We start from the raw sequence: 23901 nt of genomic DNA, 5'->3' as shown, positions 1-23901 counted from the left end.
AAGTTAAATAACATTTGTTAACCATCTCACACTCAATTTATGCTAATTCACATATCAAAATATATTACTAGCATAATTTAATACTAAGCTGCTCAGGTTCAATTCGATGAGGGAGTACAAACAGATTCAGTGCTTTTATGCATTAATTTCTTATTTTTAACCTTCTTATCCCTTCACACCAACCGATGCTTGACATCAACTGCCAAGTGACCTAGTCTCCCTTCTAAATAACAACCTCTCCGGTTTGTTCAACTGCATGGCCACCATACGCATCCGGTCCGAAACAAAAAAGCAGCATTAGAAAAACTAACCCCCAACGGGGTTTTTCTTACTTGTTTGATTAGTCATTCGATAATATTTTCGATCAACTCTGCGCTCCTTTATAATTACAGTTTCCGCTCATACTCACCTCTTGGGGACTGGGTCTGCCAAAGGCAAAACCTCATACCTACATCCAAAAACACAAAAAAAAACGATATAAAAACACCACCATTCGACACTTGCAACCACCGCACGACGAAGGCGTGCAGATCGTAGCACATTTCCTGTGCGTTTGGCCGAAGCCTTAATTTAAGCAATCAATTGCCAACCGTTGAAAGAAATTAATTCGCCTCGATTCACCTGCACTCCACCTTATCTTCGCGGTACAGCCAGGTTAAGGCTGCTAAATCGGTGGCCGCACAAACATATCATGTCTTGGAGCAGTCGGTCTCGTCATGGCAATGATGAAGAAAGAAGCTGACCGATTGGAAGAGCTGCAACAAATAGTCCCCGCCAAACAACGAACCAGCTCACATGCCGACGTCTCCGGCAAAACCGAGCGAAAAACGTTGAAGAAAGTGGAGAGAAGGAACAACAAAAAAACTGCCCAAAGTCTAGTAATGTGCCCCACTGCAACCGTTGACAAGTCCCCCGGACGCTGGTTGCAAGCTGCAATTGCTCCTGGCTTCTGCACCTGGCTGGCCTGACCTACACCGCGGAGTGCAATTGCTATCGTGTTGCGGTAGGCGCGACAGGAAACGATCCATCCGACCGATCGAGCGAACGGAAGCAGAAAAAGTGAAGAACTTCGGGACCCCGTGCGCCCGTGAGCCAACAGCCTGTTACCGCCGTGTTCGAGTGTTTTCCTCTCTCGAAGCATGGATATAGCTGGCGGCATTCACCTAAATCATTTCAAACGGGATCCTATTATTTAAAGAAAAGGTTTTCATTTGAATCAGTCTTGTGCAGCGATTCCTGGGGAGGACTCTAAATGAGTCCAATTTGCAGAACAGCGCAACTAATCTTAACCAATGGCTTTTGGTGTTTTCAGCAAACTACCGTAGCCACCATAAACAGTAAATTTGCTGTAGTGCTACGATCTGCTCGCCTTATTAATTTACTTCACAATATATTGTTCAGAATATTTCGAATAATATTCTACGACACAAACCATATATCATTCTAATCCTCTGATCTCTCCTGAGGCGAATGTAGCCGAAAGGCTCAAAGCCTCTATAAAAACAAATCAATATCATTCTAATACAGTTATTCTATGTTTATTTTGAACTCGTTTTATCACTTGTTATCATGATGTGCAAAAATTTTATTGAATCCTTCGCGAAAGGACATATTTGCAAGAAATTTCATGGTAATGTCGTAGTTTGAAGATGAAATGATGGTGAGAAGGTACTTAAAGATGGTATAATGTGTAGCCTAATTTTTGAAGTTATATAAACCTGCATTAACAACCACGGGTCGATATAAATTTTATCAAAACATTATAGACATTTGAGCTTTGTAGTTTTCAATGAATATTAAGTATACTAAGCACATAAATTTTTTTCATTTCATGAAGATGGCATTGGCTTTTAGCATGGGATATGATACAGTTTCACTGACTAACTTCTAAAATAGATTTTGTAAATTTTTCTCACATTATTGGAAGACTTAATTAGATTGAATTCCTAACGGCAGATCAAATAAGAGCAGCATGTAGCTAACACTTCAGCTTACACATTTTTCTTTTTGTAATCTACTTTTTCAATATTTTTTTTTAATTTCATAAATATGAGCAAAATAGTCTGTGAAATATTTTTATCCTTTTATTTTGTTCCACTTGAGACGATCTTGACGATGCCGAATCGATTCATTTTTTTTTTTTTTTTTTTTTTGTTGTAGAATACACATAACATGTTTCTTGTTTCGTGTTTCCAGCAACTTTTGCATAATTTTTCCAAACCAAATTATTGACCTATATGGTATATGACCCGTAATTTGTAATAAACGCACGTTTGAAAAAAGAAGGTTAGTTTTTATAAAATTTTGAGAATTTTAATTCAATTATAACAGAAATTACGAAACATTAAGCTAAGCTAATTAAGCCTCCCATTAAACTCGATACCATAGGGAGTTCTTCAAACAATATACCGTGTACGAGATTTTTTATTTCAGTTTGGCTGTATTTTTGGCAGTATAAGCAAGTAATCTTAATATTTCTCTGGACGACTAGTGTTTTTTACTGTGGTTAGAATCATTAAACTATCTTTTATTTATTGTTTAATATAAATACACTCACCTGGGTCCTTGAAAATTCCTACAACGGATTAATACTACTCGTTCGGGCACTCCTTAGTCATATGCATAGTATGTGACCTGTTCTAGCCCATGATCTATGCGTTTTCTTTCTTATTAGATCTGTAAAAAGCATTATTCTATCGTTGACTGGCAGCTAAGACATCTCGTTTTCCCGTGGAAGGACTTGTTGAAATAAGAAACCAAAAAATAGTCGTTCACCCAATTACGCTAGCACTCAACATCGAATGCTCACCTGTTGCTATGCATTCGTATAGGAGTCGTACTGCTCATTATACTTCTATTAGTAGAAGGGTCTACAATGCAAAGTAAGGCAGCTTCCATGCACCATGCACCGCTGGATTATCGTGCCACGGTGGTGGTAAAGAATGCCACCTTCAAGGTCCCCTCCGGATGCCAAAGAACCATGTTGGCCCAATTCTGGCGTTCACTAATGATCGTTTGCGGTACAGGCAAGCATGGATTAAATTCAATACAAGCAATACTGACCCTTTTTCTTGCTCAAAGCACTAAACTAGCCATCCATAATCGTCAATTTGCTTCATGAAAGCAAGAGCATTCACATGTATCGAATATTTACGTTCATATACTTTGTTTAAAGAAACGGGACGGGGTTACATACATTCGATAATTTTTTCTTCGCAAATTTTTCTTGAAACATTTTTTTATGTTTATCGTGTATTACTCTAAGTGTGTAACACTCTAAGCTGAAATAAATAACATAACAAAGTACCGTTAACTAGTATCACTTTTCAACACTCCATAAAAATCTATGCAAAGTTGAGAAAAATCAAATGTTATTCGGTTCTGCAGACAATAAAAACCCAATAACTGCCATACAAACTTCATATCCCAAGTTACCTACTGTTAAGCTTCACAAGGCCAAGGAAAGGCACATTTTCAGGATACTCTTTTGAAGTTTCACTTGCAAGCCAAGGTTTCTGGAATGAAGCATTAATACCGAGGTTACCTGCAAGTAGCAATACATGCTCCAAGAGGTTGGACCGTATTCGATTTATTGTTTCTTCTACGATTTTATAGGTATTGCTGTGGAACTATTAATTTTAACCTTCTACAATTTGAATAAGTACCCTTGTAAGCGAACGCTGATCATATTGATTCAACCATTCACACTTTCCTATGATGTTTGTCCAGGTGCGAAAGATTTTAAAGGTTTTACGCTGTCAAACTGCTTTTCATAAACCAACCTGAACAAGCATAGCTGCATAAAGAAAGAACCTTGTTGCAGCGTCGTTTAGCATCGCCGGTCAAACATCGAATTCATGCTGTTTTTCTACAAGAATATTACATTCGTTCACGGGACAGATCGGTCGACTTTTCCCAGTTTCACAAAGTTATATACAACCGCAATCCTAGTCGTTGCACCCGAGTAAAATAGATAAAGTAGCTCGGTGTGTATAAGGCACACGAGGTTAGTCATTGCGGGCTCCATTTTGCCTAAAATCAGTAGTTTTGATCTGCGTGCTTGTTCCTGCATCCTGCGAACGATGTAAGTGTCTAAACCGGTATGAAACATAATCTTTATGGTAATAAATCTGTCCGCATTCCAGTTTCTGTCAGTCAGTTGTTTAACCAGCTTGGAACATACGAATCAAATCGCCCAAAAATGTCTAAGAATCCGACGAAAGCAGAGCTTAAAGCCGAAATTCAATGTAAGTCATGTTTCGCCCAATGTACACTTGTAATCTAAGGCTTAAATTTAACGTGTTTCGTGCGGGTACAAACACTTGTGCATAGAAACGAAGCGAAAGTGTGTGAATCATCGTAATGTTATAAATCTTTACTTTTCATAAAACACGCTCCATAGCAATTCTGAAGGATGCCAATTTGGAAGAGACGGCTGCCAAGAAGGTGCGACTGCAGCTGGAGGAAAACCTAAAGTGTGATCTTTCAAACCGCAAGAAGGAAGTGGACGACTTGGTGATGGAGTACGTTAACTCACAAGCTTCTTCCGGCGAGGAGGAAGATGAGGACGACAACTACCGTGGTAAGGGAAAGACGAAGGGTGGCCGTAAGGCGAAAAAAAACAGTGACTACGAAGAAGACGAGGAAGAAGAGGAAGATGACGAAAATGACGATGATGAGGACTATTCCGAGGAGGAAAAACCGAAGGGCCGTAAGAGTGGCGGAAAACGTGGCACCCCGGCCAAGCGTGGTCCGACACCGAAGAAGAAGAAACGCACCGCTGTCAGTGAGGACGAGTCGGATGGCAGTGAGGACGATGAGGAGGAGGGCAGTGACGAGGATTACAAGCCACAGAAAGGTGCCAAGGGGGCTAAAGGCGGTAAGGCGGGTGGAAAGAAGCGTAAGAACGATTCCGATTCCGACTCGGATGAGGATTGGAAGCAAGCGTCGCCAGCCAAGGGCAAGAAAGGGGCCGGTGGAGCAAAGAAGGGCAAGGCGTCCGGGTACACCCGACCGTACACTCTGTCGGCCGATCTGGCCGCACTTTGTGGTGCGGAGTCACTGCCTCGGCACGAGGTGGTGAAGAAGATATGGGCCATCATTAAGGAGCGTAATTTGTACGATCCCAAAAACAAACAGTTTGCCATCTGCGATGCGGATCTGCAGAAAGTGATTGGGGTCAAACGGTTCCGTACCTTCGGTATGCTCAAATATCTTAAGCCACATTTTATAAACTAGACTAGACTAAAGTGTAGTGATGATGAGAACAGGGCAAAAGAAATTCTGACTCAAAGGTTTCTGCTCCAAATCCGTAACAGAAAAGACACTAAAGTCTTTAGTTCTCCACGCTAAACTGAATAATTACAAGCTCCGCTAATTAAACACAATTATTACAAATGCCGTTTTAATTGTTGAAGATCCTAATATGGTTCCCGCGCGCTGGCAGGGTGCTAAAAAATATTTTAAAGATTCTTTCAAACTCGTTTATTTTCGTAGTTTGTATATTTCCAACCGAAAATTATAATCTAGTATTGCCGGCAAATGTATCGGCGTGAATAGTCGTTCACTGCAATTCTATAAAAAAAACAACCATCTATCACACTCTCGAGTGTGACTCACAAATGCGTTCCTGATTTGCTTTTCATAACATAATACGAATAATTAAACTCATAAACATATTCGTATTTACAGCCAACGCGGAAAAGAAACTGATGCAATATCGGAGAAATAGACAAACTTTAATTTTAGTTGTTCAGTGAAGGACATCAATCCGACACTCGGGACCCAGCCACCATACCGAACGATGGGCGAACTACTGCAGAGCCTCTTTTATTTTGTGATTTTATACTTCTTTCGTGCGATTATTTTATGAAATATGCGTGTTTAATGTGCGATCCAAACGTAGGAGGTTCCAAACAGCCAATGCAAAGGTTGAAAATCTATAAGACGGTAATTTGTGTGTGTGAGTGTGGTCAGGAGTAACGTTTGGCTTACTCCGAATATCTTTCGATTACCGATAAAACAGGGTCAAGATATACAAAAGGAGCCAACAACGCGATTGTAGCACGAGCTCCTCCTTTGAAGTTGGCCCTGCGTATAGGAAAGTGAAACATTAAATAATTCTCTATTCGTAAGAAATGTCCGTTTTGATGGTAGTGAAAGAAGGAAAAATTTAACGGAAACTCATTGCGCTCTAGATGTAATTCCGTTCCGATCGACGAAACTCATTCTGATTTACAAGAAAAATTACAAACTATCCAAGAACCGCGCACCGCAGCAAAAGTCCACCAATTGTAAGCGAAAACACAAAACAAAAATAAAGTCAACTAGAAACCATATTTTCTCTCGGAAGCAACACGGAATCGAGCGCTTTACAAGAAAGAAACAAAAACAAATTTTATTATCAAAACGGAATCCACGATAACTTCGTAATTCATATACTGGGAAATGGGCTTATGTTCTATAATTGGAGTCTTATCGTGTGAACGAACAACAAACACTAAATCATAAATGCATTCGCTACAGTCAACAATAGTTGCAGTCAAAAATGGCCGCAATGGCGGCTACTGATTTCCCAGTTGCATTGAAGACTAAAATAACAAAAAAAGGAAATTATTATTTCGATTATGTTTCCGTCGGCGTTTACATCCAAGCAACCATCTAATTTACCTTTTTCTGAAAGCCAAACATTGAAAGTCTACTCTGCGTTAAACCTCCATTATCACCTTTGGAAGACTGTTTTCGAGTGGTCGATAGTCCCGGGCGTCTGCAGGAAGCTTTTGATTTCACGTTCTTTACGCCAACCGCAGCCGATTTCATAGTTTCCGGTTCCTTGGGCTTACGACTCGCTGACGGGTTTGGTTGCGTCAATTCCTCTTTCTGTCCCATATCAATAGCATCAACATCGTCGTTGTCGTCAATTACAATGGCCAGTTCTTCGGGATCATTCTCGATACAGTTAACTTCACCAATTTTCTTCCCATGATGCCGCTCAAATAATGCCAACCGTACAGAACCTCTAACCCTGGGACTTGTGCACTCGCTTTCTGGCTCAAACATACTGGTTCCATCGTTTTCCTTCTGTGAAGAGCTTAACCCGTCACTGCTGTTGGGTTCTTCCATAGGATTGTCATCCTCCGCTCGATCCTTCTCGCCCATGGCAATGCCACTGTCAAACCGATCCAATTGGGACCGTTTATCGTCGGTGCAAGCAAGGTGCGGATTCGTGCCCTTTTCCGGTGTTCGTTCTCCCCGGTTCGACCGTTGAGCTTCTGGCGATTGCAGGTACAGTGCGGTGGCTTCCAACATTTGGCTTCGCTTACTTTTAATCGCTTTCACGATAGCCGTCGGAGATTCATGCAGTGCTCCGCTATCGGTGCCGGTTTTGTACGATTCTGGATTTTCCGCATTCGTCGTAGATTTAAGAGTGCTTGCCATTTGTACCTTTGTTTGTTGTGTGCAGAAAAATCTACTTATCACCTTCTGTCCACCGTTGTTGGAACCGCCAGTGGTGGCCGTTGTGTTGGCACGGGTGAACCGACTCAGCCGGCTGGTTGTGGTGGTGGCCGCTATTGAGCCTTGCCGTTGCTGAGAATAATCGATCCGTTTCACTGGGCTGATGTTCTGCAGCAATGATCGATTTTCTGGCGTAATCTTTGTGGGCGACAGTAAATCGGCGTTAGGTGAATTGCGACACGTAACGGACCCACCACTGGTGGTGGCCATTACGAATGGGTTCCGGTTTCGTTTGGGTGTTGTCGGTTGTTGCTCGAGCAAAGCCATCGTTTCCAACGCGTTCACGTCTTCGTACTCGATCGCGACGGAAGATAAAATGGATGACTGTGCCGTTTGGGTATAACAAAGCCGTTTTAGTGGTGGTTCGTTGCTTTGGATGCCATATGCCTGCAGCACATCGCATATTGTGTCCTTCGTACCCTGCTCTTCGAAATATGCATTTGGAGGTGGCCGTTTAACAAACGTCGTCATTGAGGCAGTCTTTTGTTTCGAAGAGCATTGTCTCACCATCTGTTTCTCTTCTACTAAAGCTTTGTAATTTTTCTTCCAAATGCTTGGATAGCGACGCTTCCTCGCCGGCTCACCGTCAACTTCATCCGCTGCATCCGGATGCCAATCGTCCATTTGTCGGAGGGAAAAGGGATCCAAATTTCCTAAAGCCAGATTAAAGGCCGTGTTTTCGTCTAAAAATTCACCCGCATTGCAGCAGTATGCCTCCGGAGTACCTTCTTCGTCCGGGTCCAGCAGTCGCGTCTGTCTTCTCTGCACTGGATCGTACACAACCATATGTTTGAAGGTAGCATCCGCCTTCAGAAATTCATCCTTATATGCTTCAGACACGGAAAGCTGCCGCATGTTGAGGTAGGAAGGTATCTTTGCCAACGCTCTCCGGATGTCGGGATCTTCCGTCTTCAACACAAAGCGGCACGCCTTAGCTAGGCCAATTCCGGGCAAGGAGTCGAGGTAGTCACATCCGGACAGAATGCACATGTAACGAAACTTGGCAAACTGGAAGCGTTCCTCGCGGCAACCCATTGCTAGGTGCAATTTCGACGCGTCCACCATTCGGCAGTTACCCGTCAAGTCCAGCTTGAACAGGATCCGATTGCAGCCGAACAGCACCAGATCGGAATCTTCTGTGATGACATATTGTGCGATGTCGGCGCGATTCAGAAATGCAAGCTGCGCGTCTGCCTCGTACGGCGCCACAATGCAATCGACATTCCACCGGCGGCACTCCTGTATTAACTGTAACGCCATATCGGGCGTAATATCAATGCACCGCCTCAGGTAACTGCGTGCTTCCTCGGTACGTCCGAGACGCAACAACTCTGCGCCTCTTTTACGTGCATTTTCTCTGCTTTCGCGACGTTTGGATTCCGTTGCAGCTTTGGCCGGCAAATGACGGCCATCGAACACCAGGATTGGTTTGATGTTGTACGATAGGAGAAGTTGAACGTACTTGAGGCAGTACTGAATGTGTAGATCGGTTGTTTCACCCCTGGCAAGCCGCTCCGCACAGCCGAAAGCGCCACGATGTAGCCAGCAGTAGCTATCGATAGCCACGCACTTGCCACGGAGATCACGTAAATGGTAGGTACTGCTGGCCTTTTCCAGAAACGGCAACAATCCCGTAATTCCCATCTTTACTCCGCGTCGGAGTTAACTGTTTTGTTTATTTGTTATCTGGGGATTGTTATTTCCCGCCAAGCAATTAGAAACGTCACACAAAAGGCTGCGTACGTTTGAATGTAAACAAAATCGCAAACCTAGCAGGCTGCGTAAAATGAACATACAAATTTCAAATGTTTCGTTATTTTGTTAGGAGCCTTTAACGAAAGAATTTCGCCACTGTTGGCTAAACAAAAATCATTTCGGATCGTAATGGAAGTCTGAAACATAGTGACCCTACAAGTGATGCTAGTCTCACTTTAACACGTTGCTGCAAAGAAGTAAATATACTTTAAATACTAAACATTTAGATCGCAAAAATACTGATTCCTTTCTTAACTTTATTGCCTCGCAAAAACAGTATGCCATCGGTATTCTGACTCGTGATCATGATTTTGCTTTCAACCTTAACATTTCCAGGAAAAAGTAATATACAACAAACGACATAGCGGCGTTTGAATACGGAACGCCAACCTCCACACTTGCTCCAATGTACGCTTAATAGTACGGCACTTAAAACATTCTAATCAGAAACAAGGCCTTCTACGCTTCTATCCCTTTTTCAGGATTTCGGAAGCTATTGCTTTCTGTTCACATGCGTGCTGATTCTACAATTTCTTCGATAAACTATCCGCCAGCCGAGCCACCTGGCGGTGCTTTTTCTTACTCTTCTTCTTCTTCACGTTCACCCGATGCGTACCAACGCGTTTGACCTCGTTCTGGTGCCGTTCTTTTAGTCCCTGCGCAAGAGCTAGACAATCGTCCTCGGTTGGTTCGATTATGTTAATCTTTGGCACGTTGGCTCGCATCTTTCTCCAGTACCGATCTTGCTCTTCGTTGACCCTTTTTACCACATCTTCCTCGTCTTCCGAACCATCACTGGAGCCCGAGCGCATCAGACTAGCCGGTTTAGCAGGAACCTTCTCCTTCGGTACCTCGTGCGAGACGAGAGATTTCAGTAAACGATTGTTTCTCTTCAAATCGGGCCGATAGTCCTTTCTGTACTTCGCCGCCGGGTCTTTCATTGCTATATCATCCTCGTCGTTTACATCGCTACCGGTTGTTATAGCTCGCTTAAGCTTCTTTTTGTTTTTCCTACCCTTTTTCTTGATTGTTAGCGAACTGTGGTCCAGTTTGCGTATTTTCTCACTCAGCTGATCTAACTCATCATCCAATGATGGCGGAGGCTTAACTTCTTCTTCTATACCATCCTCCTCGGGCAAGATTGAGAACATTGTGGCAACACAATTTGCCAGATCGTTGTCAGTCTGCTTGAGCACCTTTGTTTTCTTCCGGTTCTTCGCCACAACGTAATCCGCATGGTGCACCATATCTTTCACCTCATCATCGCCTGTACCCACCGAGGCTTTTTCGAACCACTTTTGATCGTTGCGTTTCTGTTTCTTAGACCTTTTTCGACCATTACGAGAATGCTGCACCTGCCAGTCATTAGTCTTCATCACAGTCTCAAACTTTTCGTGCTCCAGTTTCTGCAGGAGCTTATTGTTCTGTTCATCAATCCGTGCTAATTTTCCATTTAGCGTTAAACCATGACGCGCCCCTCTGAAACGAAATGTTCCAATGATTGTTGATGTCTTTAACTTGTTTACATAGTGTAGACTAATTGAACTCACTTGTGCGCGGTTCGTCCTCCGCAGGCCGCAAACAGCTGCTCATCCGTAAGCGTTTGGGTTGCTTTAAACTCAATATCTTCCATGTTGATACGATCCGCCACCTCTTGTTCTCCCCCAGTTGCACCTAACATGGAAGCCTTAAGGAATGTGCTGCCATATTTTGTCCCATCTTTTCCGGCCTGTTCCTTCAGCTTCTTCACAGAATAGCTCTTTGTAGATATTTCGACTGCGTCTGCCTGCCGAACGCTAATCTGGCTTCCCTGGGCATGATTGCCTCCTGATTGAACTTGAACATTGCTTGCTGCATCGTTATAAACACGCTCCCACCAATTGTCTGTAAGATCTTTGGCTGGAGCGGCACCTAAGCCTGAGGTGTTGAATTTCAGCGAAGCTTTGATCGGGGCAGTGATTCCGTCAGTATTTTTGCCAAGACCATCACCTACAATAAACACATTCATGAATGAACTTGATTCTGTTAAACGCTGTATTGGAGTCTCACTGTTGTAATTACCTTCTTTCCAACCGTATTTTTGCAGAATATTCTTGGCGAAATCCATTCTGCTACACAAAGCACGTTGCTACTATCCCAAGGATACTCAAATCCAAGCACATGTTTGTTTTAAACACACTGACAGTTGACAGGTGGAAAGTGATGAGAAATGTCAAACAGACGAGCGCTGTGTGAGCGGGTCATTGTTTTTCTCACGATCGGTTTTTACTGTTCCTCTATAATTGTAATTGTTTGCCTAATCAATTAAATTAAGCTCTGGATAATCTATCACATACGTTGTTCTATAATTATTTTAATATCAGGGTTTGAAACAGAATAACATTTTTGTTGCAATGAGCCATTTTGGGTAAAAAAAGAAAGATAAGATGACGAGAGGTTCGACTCCACTTACTTCATCTCACCTACATACCATCTCTCACTATGTGAAAAAGAGTCATGGTGAGGTACTTTTAAAAAAATATTTGTATGTCCATGCGAATTAGGGTGTTGATCATATCCCTACGTTTGTATATCCACGCTTCTAGGAGTAGAACACAAACTTTACAAACAACTTACACAAACAACTTCTTTGAACAAAACACTTTCTTTTTAGCAGATGATGCTTCGAACTGAATACACATAACAGTGTTGAGAATCAATTCAAGCATAATGCTCGTCCTTTCATTTCATGTTTTCTCAAACTCAATTTAAAAGACGTTATACCAAACACAAATTCTTCAATTTCATCATATAAGCACGTGTTTTTATTGAATTTCTCGCTGAGAGCCATAAGAACTTACGTGTATTTGTTTAAATTTCACTATCAATGCTTGTTCTGGCTGTTGCAAAAAGCCTATACACCACCGCCTATAATGAACCCCGAAACAGGTATCGTCCTAGGAATATTATATTATTGTTACAGTACCCTTTACATTACCCATCGGCCTAACCGTTTCGTTTTTGTTCGTTAAAATAAGAGTTTATTTCCTTAGTCATTATTCGATGAATATATGATTGAACCCATAATTTAAGAATTAAAAAAACCCAAAAATATCATGTACACAATTTCTTAGGGAGAAACTATGGGTGCTTAATGTTTAGAAAATATATAAGAGCGAAATATGCATATGAACCGCACCAAAAACAATGTTTTAAATATAAGTGGTTTTACCAACGAATTGTTACGTTGGACTACAAGTTTAATCATCAAGCAATTAACAACACATAAACATAAAAAAAAACACAACAATAAATTGCACTTGTCCTCACATTCTCTGGTTAAAAACTATTCAAATATTTGCATTGAGTTACTTAAATCATCATCTGCGCGATTGAAAAAGGAACAGTTGAAGTTTCTACTGTACAAACAAGTATAGTAAAGGTACACGTGGGTCTGATAGTAGTAAGGAATGGGTTTGGTTTGTCTGGTTTTTTAAATATTTTAGCAATGTTGCACCGCGAAGTATTGGTTAAGTTTGTAGCATGTTTTGTGTTAACTAATTGCTGGGGCACCGAAATGGATGTGAAAAGTGGACTTATCAATAAACAATTCAGTGCTATACTTTGCAATGACAATGTTACGTCCGAACAATGTCCTTCATTGTTCAAATAGTAGAGCCCATCTCAAATCGAAAGTCTCATAGTAATGCGCGGCGAACATGCCCTGTCACAACACTTGTTATTTTTCCTATTTGCCCAGCAATTCGGTTGCATGCGTGTATTGAAATTCCCATGCATTTTACGCAAATAAAGAGCTCTTGCTTCTTTCTACTTATGGTTTTTTTCTCTGCGCCCAACTGGTAATCCGATTAATTACTAGGGGCCAAAGTATGATAAATGCCACCATCGCCGGTGAAACCTCAGCGAAAGGCCACCAGGCAGGATGGGCAGCCCGGCGGTGTGATGAGTACCGATCGGCGGAAGCACTAAGTTTAGCAAACTGCTGTTGCTGTTGATCGCGCAATGCGGTCATCGATTGTTCGATCATGCTGACTCGACTGTTCACCTGTTGCACGCTGGCATTAAGCCGTTCGATTGTACGAGTTATCTGCGCGGCTACCTCTGCATTTATTTGCCCATTAGAACCGTTTTGGAACATTCCAACACCACCGTTAGCCAGTGACACACCGCCCCCGGCTGCACTTGTCGTTCCATTTTGATACAAACGAGCATGATTAACAGCTTCGATAGGACGGAACGAGTTGGCCGTTTCGCTCTCGAAATCGTCATCGTACGTGTCGATGTACTCATCATCACTAAGTTCCGATGGCCCAGAACTGGCTCCATTACTAATTGTAACCAAATTCACGCCAATTTCCACCGGATGGTGCGTATGATTTGACTGGCTGTGTTGGCTGTGACTGTGATATCCATTGATAGCTGTAGGCTTATGCACATGACCGTTGACCATTGGAACCGTATGAGCGGGCATCATGGGTGGCGGAGACGGCGTGGCTGGCGATAAACGTCCCGGACTGGCTTCGCGTGATGCAAATGGCGAGTTTGGTCGCGATCGCACCTTTTTTATCGCCTCTGGTGCAACCATTTCCAGATCACTGATATTAACATTATCCAGGTCGCTCATACTGTACTCCATGAAGTTAGCCACATTATCAGTGTAGGACATTGTTTCGACAATCTGAAATAAACGGAAACAAACAATTATTTACCAGATCATGCAAGCAATGCTGCGTCGCTAAAACGTACCTTTTTCAACTCGTCAACATATCTTTGCATCGCCACCTCCTTCGGCATGTCGCCCAGTCGGTTCCACGCATCCCATTTGGCACTAGAAATAAATAAAACACATAAAATCGTTGGACAGGGTTTTTCGGCGACTTTCGTCAGAGGTGGATTTTATCACCATAAAATGTCTTTTCATTTTTAGATATTACATTATACTCCACATAATGTACCAAATTTTGTCTTACAAGACTGTTCAATAATATGCAACGCCTACTTACCGATTAATAACGTCCCAAAACCCGGGTCTACGCTCGCAACATTTTCCTTTCGTAGCCTGCTTGAAGTACGAATAGAAACGTAGTAGCATATCATTGCTCGGTTGATAAGGTCCTACGGTGATGTACACAAACAGCCAGGTTACAAAGAAGGAAGAAAAAACAAAATGTAAATAAATCCCCTGGCACAGGTTTTAAAAATACGATTATGGGAGATATTTTCCATAACGAAGGCTGTAAGCCCCAAATAAGGTATAAAGGTAACATTATAATTACACTATGTACGATGCGCTTTTCAACCTATGCTGGTTTTATTACTTCTTGAATCTCAAATGAGTGCTGTCCACGTGTCTAATGCTTCTTGTTGTCATAGTTCACTTTTTACAGCCTTTTTTTAATTTTGATTCGCTCGACCTTGTCGCTCGAAGAGTTGTGATGATGGAAGTTGGGGCAAATGCTTGATGACGCTAGACGGGGTTTACCAAAGGTTTCTCTACCACTCCAGGGAGACAAAAGTCTACATTGCGTTGAATGTTTTGCAAGTTGCAAGTCACTTGGCTTTGCGCCACTTGTGCTTTGAGGCCCCTTGAAGGTTATAACTGAATACTGTGTTAATGCGATTTTGGACTGCTGAAGACTAGTCTTTTTGTTATTCCAACCATGAACGAGGCAGCAAGGTTTTTCCCACCACCAAACGCTTTTTTACATTTCAGATTTTAATTTGTACTTTTCTTTTTTGCATTGCAAATATTACGATTGGTGCAATTGCAATTGTATCATTGCACCATGGGCCCAACTTTTCTTTTTCTGTTTCCCATATTGGTAGCATGTACATTCCACCCCTCGCATAGCGCCGATAAGGGTAGATTATTCCAAATGAAACAGTAACTGATATCACTACACAATACTTTCAACTGATATCGAAAGATACCCGTCCATGTAAACGTGATACCTGTTTTGCGACGAATTTAAACTTTGTTTGATATATTTTGTTTCTGAAACATCCGTGAAGGCATGATGCAGATGGCAGCACAATTAAATGTGGCCAAAGTAAGTCTAATTTCATTTTTTCAAATTCAAATATTTATTTAATATTCGTATTTGTTAATAAACTATAAATGGATTGTATTTAACACGAAGCTCATCCATTGTAAACAGACATCAACAAAAATCAACAGACGATATAAATAGAAATAAAATGTTGGGTTTCTTCGTGTGTTTTCGTAAATTAAATGTGTTTCATTAAGTAAAACATGAAACTTTAATTGTTATCGTTGTAACAATTTAAACTTTGCTTGTTGTTCAACGGATTGTTATTGAATACTCGCGATTGTTTATCAGTAGAAGATAAGGATTTCACCTTGCTCCTGTTGTTTGCAGAAACTGTGTATGCACTTACCATTTTTCGGCAGCCCCCGGATAACATTGACCGCCGCATTGAAACGGTCCTCGATCGACATTTTGAAGGCGATTATCTAAATCCTTCCCCGGTGCTGAACAGATATGTGCGAGGTATTGCGTTTGGTTTCAGCTCCAGTTTACAGCCGGTCGTAGGGCACGCATTGGAGCGGTTTTTTTCTACGATGAAATACAGCGGACTCCGTAAAATAGCCTATTATTATTGAACGGGGCAGAGTCCACGCGGTGTTGGCAGGGGTTCAACGGTAAAGTTACGTAAACGAAGATATACGCGGATACGCCTGGATCAGTATGTAGGACCAGTTTTCTCTAATAGTAACAAAAACTAAAACATCGGAACCATCGCGCACGGACTGGTTACAAAACTTCAGAACAATTTCCAATCGGTAACACCGCTTATCTCCAATCGTGAGTTCCCCGTTGGTAACAAATATCCTACAACTTTATTTAATATTTTTATTTTGACCAGGAACGATGCACCTATGTCCACTGTTGTAATTCATTGACATTTCTATTTTGTCTTCCCCTTCTCTTCTGTTCCGCTTCCATACGCCACTAAAAAGTTATACGCAACGTCTTAACCCCCAACGTTTCCACAATCCCTTGGAACACACTTTAATTCATTTTACACGAAGACTGTGGTCCCAAGAGCACCTCAGCCTGATTTTTCCATCGAATTGATGAATCAAACTGCACCTTTTTCAAGCGAATTGCACAACCGTATTGCGTAGAAATATTGTCACCATCTACACAAAGAAATAAACTTTTGCTCTGCACTTTGGCCGATGCTTTCTTGTCACCAAACACAAACATATAATTGTGCACTGAATCGAACGAAACATAGTCCGTTCAAACACGCCATCGAAAAAAGTCCATAAAAACAGTACACACAATTGCAGGGAAACGTACCACTATGGAACTTTGTTAAATGCACTTCGTGGATATCATTAAACAAAGATGTTTTAACCGGCTACTTTGTTACGAAAAACTGCACCACAATACACATAATGAACGAACGGTAAGGTAGTGTTTCAATCACCTTTTAGCACATTCGTAACGATTGTGATGGCTCTCGGGTTAATTGCCATGTCTGATCCCCACAACAGAACCTACGCACCTCTTCCAAACAACCAGGCCATTCGACCGTCAATCTGCGAATGAATGCGATGATAGTTCCTTACTAAGGTGTATAAATTAGAAGGTGAAGTCGTCCAGTGTAAAATGACATAACACTTCTGTGGTATCCATATGAGTTTGGGGGGGGGGGGTATCGGAAAAGGGGGCTTTTGACATAACTGTTCTCAAATATGGCACCCTTTCCAAAGCGACATAAAGTCACCTTCTATATTTGTACACCTTGGTTCCTTACTACGCATTTCAACGATTCCGGAATCAATCGCAATCCGGTCCGAACCTAGCTAAACGAGATGGGTTCAAACAGCTGTTTGTTTAGATAAACTTGAAAAATATTCTTCATATGTACAAAGCCTTGCTCTAACAAATCTCTATCAAATACGGGAGACTGTGCCTAAATTTACTCTGCAATAATGAAGGAATTTATAAAGATTCCAACAGTACGAACCTAGTTTCCTACGATCAGCAGGGCCGACGAAAAAATGAAAACATTTGTCATCTCTATCAAATCGTATTCGTAAATTCGTTGAGTAAAAATTATTGTTATCATTTTCTAAACATATTTATTGATCTATCCACTAACATCCCTAATTAAGGAGCTCGTCAGCAGACACTTTCGGTGTTGGAAAATAAACATTACTATTAAAATGCTCTTTCAGGTATTCCCCGCCACACTCTTCATAGACGGCACGTGTTATCAATGATTGGCGAAACGTTTCCGTAAGACAAAATTTTCTAGCCCCGTTCCACCCGTCCAGCAGTGGATCGTTTGCAATTTCAATTTCGAATCTCGACTCGAATGGCAGTATTTCACGCATTTCTCTCGCAAGTCGTTCCTTCAAGCCCTTGATTTTCGCACACCCTCCCGTAATAAATATATTTTCCACTAAGCTGCTTCTTTGTGCCGCCGGAAACAGTTTTAGCACGAAATCGATCGTTTCCGATAGGCCAGCTTCACAGCTTCCAATTATGCTTGGTTGAAAGAGAATCTCGGGGGCACGAATACGTTCCACTCCTACATGCAGTTGGTACAATTCTGCTGCGCTACCCGACATCAGCAGCAAAGGATCCTCGTACGTGGCATCGTATTGTTTCAGGATGATTTCACATTCCAGAAGACGTTCGTTTTCATTCTCATTGTCACTGTCTTCATCACGACTGATTTGCTTGTACACATCCCAATCTTCATCGCGCATGCCGAAATCATCGCTTCCCTTTTCCTTCCGCGCTAGGTGGGAAATTATGCGCATCCGTTCTTGGGCTGCGGCTGTACGCCGTTTGGCCAAATCCTGTTTGCGTTGGCGTCTAGCTTGTCGCTTTTCGAGAATCGCTTCCCGCTTGCGACGAGTTTCTTGAACCCATTCTCCAATGGTCATATTCGGTGGAGGCTGTAGCAGCTTGTCCGTATCTGTGGGTGGAAGAGAATTTCCCGCGATGGGCGTATTTATTTTGATGCGTGTTTTATCAATTCGCGAATTAACTGTTGTTATCATCCGTTTCAATTCGCCGGCATCCTTGAGACTGTGTTCAGCAAGAGCGTCCCGTATGTCGTCACCATCTTCGGCGGATTCTTCCAACTGCTGCAATTGAATCAGCAGCTCTTCGTCTTGAGCTAAACGTTCCTCACGACGCCTTGCGTTGATCTCTGCTAGTCGTCTCGAAAGCTCCTTTTTCTTTTCGACTTTTTGCTCAGTGGACATTGTTGGAGCTGTTGCTGTCTGATTATAGGGCAGTTGAATTTTCTTTACATTTTTCTCGTAATAGTCCAGGGTTGCCCAATCCTTTAGAGATTCCATATAATCATAGGCAAATTCGCCATATTTATGCAGTAGTACTTCCGACCGGCTCAACGTAATAGCATTTAGGTGGATGGTGTATTTTAGTTGTAAACAACGATGCAGGAACGCTATCATATTTGAACCACCGATATTCAGTCGCCGTACGTTCTCCACTACTATACGACCATCAACGATTGGAACGACGTGCGTCGTATGGTAGCCAGTGGCAATGATGAGCCCATTTTTCACTCGCTGATTAGAATAGTTACTTAAAAGACAATCAACACCATAACATAAACCCGGTATCTCATAGCACTCGAACAGCAATTCCGACATCAAACTCCGGCAGTAGTTGGGGTTAAACAGGCACTCTGTGATCATGATCCTGTGCGGTATCGAATCCTTCGTATTGATACCCATCTTTGTGAATATGTAATCGAATATTTGTTCCTGCACATTGTAATGCGTAACGACATTACGGTCGAACTGCGTGCGCAATTGCATCCGCATAGCCTCGATGTTCACAATATCGTTGCCGATTTGCGTCACGGGGACGGCAATAGCATCCAGATCCTTTTTGTTCCGGTCCTTCCTTGGTTTTGCAAGCAGATTGCGGAACGTTAAGGCCGGTCTGTCTGCAAGCATCCACCCGGCCCGGCAGTTGTACGATCCATTATCGATAACAATTACCGCCTCGCGTCCACCGGATGGCCCAGGATACGGTTGAACCACGTCAGGTATGGTCTTCAGATCTTCGATCGGCGAAATATCCATTGTGATTTCACGAAATTCCTTGCAGCCGGTTTACTGTAAACACTAGAATGTTGTTTGTTGTTCTGATGGACTGTCAAGACTGTGGACTGTTTGACATTTTTCAGTTCCGTAACAAACCCTGTAACTGCATTGCATTGCATTGAATGCAAAAATATGCAGAAATGCTTCATAAAATTAAAGTCTTGTGTAAATAGCGGCTATACAATGTTAAATTGTTGACCCAAGAAGATTTGGTTGCATACATTTGTTCAAAACAATTTATTTGATTTCATTATTTTCAATCGGGCATTCGTAGCCATAGGTAACGTTTGGATCCAAAGTTGTAAACTGCAATGAAAGCAACAGCAAACACGCACGCACACTGATATAAAACGTACACTTTATCGGTTCATGGAAAGTTGAAGTTTACAATATTGTGCTGACGAAGTGCAATCGTGCTCATCGAAAGATAACTGAGCAGTTTAGACTATTTCGCTGTGAAAAGCCGCGATTGCCTGCACATTTGCAAGACATGGTAGTGTGAAAGAGGGTGTAGCATTCTTTTCTGTTGATTTTTTCGAACAATCATCGTATCCCGTCGGTTCCCTGCATATTGTCGAAAGTCGCAGGATTCTTCTAATTAGTTATACATTAGTCATTGAGCTCATTGTTGGGGAAGCAGCCGAGTGTCGTAGCTGTGAAACTACAGTCTTGAATCTACAGTCGGGAAACAGTGGCCCTGAACGTCCATTGAAGCTAGTAAAGAAACCATCGAACCTATCTCACTCGAATAAAGATGATGGTAAGCATACGTCCATAGTAACGGCAGTGCTTCCTGTTTTTTTTTTACTGTGGGATGTAGCCCTGTCCATGACCAATATGATAACGACATGATGCATGTGGGCGGCATACTGTACGCCTGTATTATACGTGTTGATTCATTGCAGGATGGAATGGAAGAAAACGGCTCCCCGAGGCAAACGGCTAGCCCAATTACTGCCGCTCCCGAACCAATTCAATCCCGGCAAGGTTCTGTAGAAGGAGGCCCCACCGGTGGATCAACCACTACATTGCCTGAAAACTCTCTGCTAGTGAGTCATATGAAATTTTCTTTGTTTCTTTGTTTTTTTTTTCAAAAGATTGGCACCAAAAAACTAACCATAATGTCGATATTGTTGTTGATTTCCTAGGTTGATATTTCCGATGCACTGAGTGAGAAAGAGCGTGTGAAGTTCACTGTCCATACGCGTACAAATCTTCCCGGGTTTGAGAAAAGCGATTTTCTAGTCGTCCGACAGCACGAAGAATTCGTCTGGCTGCACGATCGCTTCGAAGAGAATGAAGAATATGCGGGCTACATCATACCACCGTGTCCACCGCGGCCCGACTTTGATGCGTCGCGTGAGAAGCTTCAGAGGCTCGGCGAGGGCGAGGGCAACATGACCAAGGAGGAATTTAAAAAGATGAAACAAGAGCTCGAGGCCGAGTATTTGGCCACCTTTAAAAAAACGGTTGCAATGCACGAGGTGTTCCTAACTCGTCTTGCCTCTCACCCGGTGTTCCGGGAAGATTCGCACCTGAAGGTGTTTCTCGTGTACGATCAAGATCTGTGCGCAAAGATGAAGAAAAAGATCGATATTTTCGGCGGGTTGGTAAAGAGCATTGGCAAGACGACCGATGAAATCTATCTCGGTGCGACGGTGAAGGATGTGAATGACTTCTTCGAACATGAGTTACAATTTTTGGGCGAATACCACGGCCATTTAAAGGAAGCTGCGATACGCACCGAAAAAATGACCAACAAACATAAGGATGTTGCCGATTCGCATGTGCGTATCTCGAGTCAGCTGCTCGGCCTGTCCACCGCCGAGCACGGTTCGATGGAGAAGTTTTTGGCCAAAACGGCGGACATTTTCGAGAAAATAAGAGTGAGTATTAGCGCAGAGTATAGTGTAAGAGGTAGTGTAAATCCTAAACAAACTTATTTTGCAGTTATAACTCTTTCTTGAGTAGTTTAAATATGCTTGCCTTACCTTATGTTTACCGAAACTCTTTTGATTATAAATCCAAAATAATCACCTAACATATGGTCTGGCATTACAGAACATGGAAGGACGCGTAGCCAGTGATCAGGATCTCAAGCTTGGAGATACGCTACGGTACTACCAACGGGACAGTAATGCAGCGAAGGCGCTACTCATACGCCGATTGCGCTGCCTGACTGCGTACGAAGCGGCTAATCGGAACCTAGAGAAGGCGCGAGCAAAGAACAAGGATGTCCATGCGGTAGGTCTGGGGTCGGCAAAATCCGGTCTGCCAGCTAATTTTAACCGGCCCGTAAGAAAATTATAGTGCACACAACACACAAGAACAAAACACATTTCAATTATTGTCTGATTTGTTCGCGATTCCAAAATTATTTTTTCCTAAAAATTTACGTTGAAACCTATTGAACTATTGAACCGTGGTATTCAATAGAAGGCGGCTTTCTCGTCCATTTATATTAGACCTTTTCCCATTTCTACTACTGATCGTTCCAAGTTGTGTTCGACTATAATCCAACGGCAAAATGACATGTTTACATGTTAACCATGCTGTCGAAGATTGCATTACAATTACAAAAATAATTCTCACAATATCAAAGACATCCAAGGTAGGCCGTTCTATTTGTTCACTTTAATTCTGTTACACCGGTAAATCTTTTACTTAGGCTGTCGGGTTAGATTTATAGGACGTCATCGTACTGTTATCGTGGTTTCTGCCGGAACATGCCTTACCTGTAACCGTTTGTGACTTTCTATTTGTCTGTACTTTCTTTCTCTCTTTCTTTTTATGCTTCCTACATTGTTGGCCGTATAGCCGTTGGAAGTGCAGGAGGTGGGAATGGTTTTATTCTTAGCCCAGTTTCGCATGCATAGATGATTGCTCGTGTCCCGAATGATATCCAAACTGTATATGCTAAGAGAATGTTGTTTTTTTGGTTTTAGGCGGAAAGTGCTCAGGCACAAGCATGTGAAAAGTTTGAATCCATGTCGGCCCGTGGTAAGGAGGAACTGGTCAGCTTTAGACTACGCCGCGTTGCTGCCTTTAAGAAGAGGTAAGAACTACATCATTCCATTAATCTTTTTTGCTTATAAATATTTGCTGTGAACTGTTTTATTAAAGCTTGACCGAACTGGCTGAATTAGAGATCAAACACGCGAAAGCGCAGTATGATTTTCTCCGCCAATCACTGCTTTCCCTCCAAGAGTTGGTGTAAATCTATGCTGAGCGGGAAAATCAAATAGAAAGGAGTAACAATACAAATGAACCGTTGCCGTCTGTGTGGAACAATATTTCTATTATATTGCCCGGCGAACCGTCGAAAAACGAATATCCGTGCTGCATTTGCCTGCGGCTGGGAAGGATCTAAATCGAATTAGAGCAACAAGTAGATCCGTTCGTATCAAACGGCCTCTGGAAAAGGTAGCAAATTGGAGGGGAAAACGAGCATGTAATATAAACATCATCGTTTGCAGACCACGTTAGAAGTTATTACCATAAATTACGTTGATACATTCTGCTGTTGGCTGTTTAGATAAGAACAAAGTAAAAAAAAACGTTGGTGCGAAGTATTTTTATAATATATTTGCTCTTGATTTGTTATTTTGCTCTCTATTAGTTTTTTTTTGAGTTTTTGATTTCCTCTTATATTATAAGCATACTAAACCACATTTATTCGAATTATATAAATGATGATGAACTCTGCATTGCTATTCATTTATCTTCCATCCTACATTAAATGTGACAAAAAAACAACAAAAACATATACATGTATATTATACATAATCATGAAATTAGTAAAAATGAAATCGAAATGTTTGTAGATTTTTTTTTCTAATGAGAAGAAAACTATAGCAAAGAGCGACTAATTATAACCAAACGAAATAATGCGAACGTATCCCGCGGTAATGTTAGAGAAATACGTTTGAGCATTTTATATTTACCGCCCTTCTCAAACAGCGGAGCAGGATCTTCTTGTTTTAGTTTTTTTTAAACTACGAGCAACGTGGGAATAGGACAACTTATCGCGCAGAAATATTACGGAAAACGGATGCTGTAGCATGGATCTAGGAATAGTTCGTATAAGTCGCAATTTGTATGAAATATTGATTGATGATATAAATAAATGAAAGAAAAAATAAATCATACATATTTTACCGTCTGTGCACAGTGATGACAATTCTCAGGCCTTCGGAGTTCATTTTAATGAGAGAACGCATGTTTAATTTTTTTGGGTCACATTAATTGTAACTTTCCCATAGCTCGTACAGTTTATTGTGTCACCAATCAGTGTGTTGTTATAATTGCTTGTAGCTTAACTTAACGGATAAACATCTACGTCACGATCGTCCTCCATGTATTTTACCATTTGCCTTTATGTGTTAGCCTAGAACTGTGCCTAGACAACTGGGGACAATGTAGTGTGCTCCAATAAAAACCTATTCCCCCATTTGCTGCGTCGATTGGTTAGTAAGGTGAACGGAAACGTAAGCCAGTATAATTCG

The 23901-nt window shown here is 41.9% G+C and overlaps 6 protein-coding genes across 7 annotated transcripts; 2 read left to right on the top strand and 4 right to left on the bottom strand.

The window, feature by feature from the left end:
* The first annotated feature begins 3815 nt into the window (after positions 1 to 3815).
* LOC131264214 (nucleolin) lies at positions 3816 to 6346 on the top strand. The gene is made up of 3 exons (XM_058266506.1): positions 3816 to 4084; positions 4146 to 4247; positions 4403 to 6346. The coding sequence occupies exons 2-3, from the start codon at positions 4202 to 4204 to the stop codon at positions 5236 to 5238; spliced, it is 882 nt and encodes a 293-aa protein (XP_058122489.1). The 5' UTR covers positions 3816 to 4084; positions 4146 to 4201; the 3' UTR covers positions 5239 to 6346.
* A 24-nt stretch (positions 6347 to 6370) lies between these two features.
* On the bottom strand, positions 6371 to 9171 carry LOC131264204 (exonuclease 1). Its single transcript, XM_058266496.1, has 2 exons — positions 6670 to 9171; positions 6371 to 6590 (listed from the first exon to the last, which is right to left on the bottom strand). Exons 1-2 carry the CDS (start codon positions 9157 to 9159, stop codon positions 6564 to 6566), a joined length of 2517 nt encoding a protein of 838 aa, XP_058122479.1. The 5' UTR covers positions 9160 to 9171; the 3' UTR covers positions 6371 to 6563.
* Positions 9172 to 9507: 336 nt separating this feature from the next.
* On the bottom strand, positions 9508 to 11410 carry LOC131271435 (G patch domain-containing protein 4). Its single transcript, XM_058272866.1, has 3 exons — positions 11332 to 11410; positions 10821 to 11259; positions 9508 to 10749 (listed from the first exon to the last, which is right to left on the bottom strand). The coding sequence occupies exons 1-3, from the start codon at positions 11375 to 11377 to the stop codon at positions 9795 to 9797; spliced, it is 1440 nt and encodes a 479-aa protein (XP_058128849.1). The 5' UTR covers positions 11378 to 11410; the 3' UTR covers positions 9508 to 9794.
* Positions 11411 to 12057: 647 nt separating this feature from the next.
* Positions 12058 to 16827, bottom strand: LOC131264056 (acyl-CoA-binding domain-containing protein 5). Its single transcript, XM_058266380.1, has 4 exons — positions 15670 to 16827; positions 14274 to 14385; positions 14017 to 14098; positions 12058 to 13948 (listed from the first exon to the last, which is right to left on the bottom strand). Exons 1-4 carry the CDS (start codon positions 15728 to 15730, stop codon positions 13082 to 13084), a joined length of 1122 nt encoding a protein of 373 aa, XP_058122363.1. The 5' UTR covers positions 15731 to 16827; the 3' UTR covers positions 12058 to 13081.
* A 549-nt stretch (positions 16828 to 17376) lies between these two features.
* LOC131272590 (actin-related protein 5) lies at positions 17377 to 19401 on the bottom strand. Its single transcript, XM_058274394.1, has one exon. The coding sequence runs from the start codon at positions 19373 to 19375 to the stop codon at positions 17411 to 17413; it is 1965 nt and encodes a 654-aa protein (XP_058130377.1). The 5' UTR covers positions 19376 to 19401; the 3' UTR covers positions 17377 to 17410.
* A 389-nt stretch (positions 19402 to 19790) lies between these two features.
* Positions 19791 to 22999, top strand: LOC131271372 (sorting nexin-6). Of its 2 annotated transcripts, XM_058272778.1 has the most exons (7): positions 19791 to 20156; positions 20302 to 20445; positions 20545 to 21282; positions 21458 to 21640; positions 22214 to 22231; positions 22342 to 22451; positions 22520 to 22999. In XM_058272778.1, exons 1-7 carry the CDS (start codon positions 20151 to 20153, stop codon positions 22611 to 22613), a joined length of 1293 nt encoding a protein of 430 aa, XP_058128761.1. In that variant the 5' UTR covers positions 19791 to 20150; the 3' UTR covers positions 22614 to 22999. The 2 variants fall into 2 exon arrangements, with proteins under 2 accessions (XP_058128761.1, XP_058128760.1); XM_058272777.1 differs by lacking the exon at positions 22214 to 22231.
* Positions 23000 to 23901: the final 902 nt, after the last annotated feature.

This window comes from Anopheles coustani, chromosome 3 (assembly GCF_943734705.1).
Source record: "Anopheles coustani chromosome 3, idAnoCousDA_361_x.2, whole genome shotgun sequence".
Taxonomy (NCBI): domain Eukaryota; kingdom Metazoa; phylum Arthropoda; class Insecta; order Diptera; family Culicidae; genus Anopheles; species Anopheles coustani.
This window is presented reverse-complemented; position numbering and strand designations above follow the sequence as displayed.

Excerpts from the sequence above, each read along its gene's own strand:
- LOC131271372 (XM_058272778.1), top strand. Across the intron at positions 21,283-21,457 it reads ACATTTTCGAGAAAATAAGA|AACATGGAAGGACGCGTAGC; the intron begins GTGAGTATTAGC and ends CTGGCATTACAG. Across the intron at positions 22,452-22,519 it reads GTTGCTGCCTTTAAGAAGAG|CTTGACCGAACTGGCTGAAT; the intron begins GTAAGAACTACA and ends GTTTTATTAAAG.
- LOC131264204 (XM_058266496.1), bottom strand. The coding sequence starts at position 9,159 with ATGGGAATTACGGGATTGTTGCCGTTTCTGGAAAAGGCCAGCAGTACC. Across the intron at positions 6,591-6,669 it reads TGTTTGGCTTTCAGAAAAAG|TCTTCAATGCAACTGGGAAA; the intron begins GTAAATTAGATG and ends TTGTTATTTTAG.
- LOC131271435 (XM_058272866.1), bottom strand. The coding sequence starts at position 11,377 with ATGGATTTCGCCAAGAATATTCTGCAAAAATACGGTTGGAAAGAAG. Across the intron at positions 11,260-11,331 it reads AAAATACGGTTGGAAAGAAG|GTGATGGTCTTGGCAAAAAT; the intron begins GTAATTACAACA and ends TGTTTATTGTAG. Across the intron at positions 10,750-10,820 it reads GGAGGACGAACCGCGCACAA|AGGGGCGCGTCATGGTTTAA; the intron begins GTGAGTTCAATT and ends ATTTCGTTTCAG.
- LOC131272590 (XM_058274394.1), bottom strand. The coding sequence starts at position 19,375 with ATGGATATTTCGCCGATCGAAGATCTGAAGACCATACCTGACGTGGTT.
- LOC131264056 (XM_058266380.1), bottom strand. The coding sequence starts at position 15,730 with ATGTCGATCGAGGACCGTTTCAATGCGGCGGTCAATGTTATCCGGGGG. Across the intron at positions 14,386-15,669 it reads CCGGGGGCTGCCGAAAAATG|GACCTTATCAACCGAGCAAT; the intron begins GTAAGTGCATAC and ends ACATCACCGTAG. Across the intron at positions 13,949-14,016 it reads ATGTTGACGAGTTGAAAAAG|ATTGTCGAAACAATGTCCTA; the intron begins GTACGTTTTAGC and ends CGTTTATTTCAG.
- LOC131264214 (XM_058266506.1), top strand. The coding sequence starts at position 4,202 with ATGTCTAAGAATCCGACGAAAGCAGAGCTTAAAGCCGAAATTCAAT. Across the intron at positions 4,248-4,402 it reads GCTTAAAGCCGAAATTCAAT|CAATTCTGAAGGATGCCAAT; the intron begins GTAAGTCATGTT and ends CACGCTCCATAG.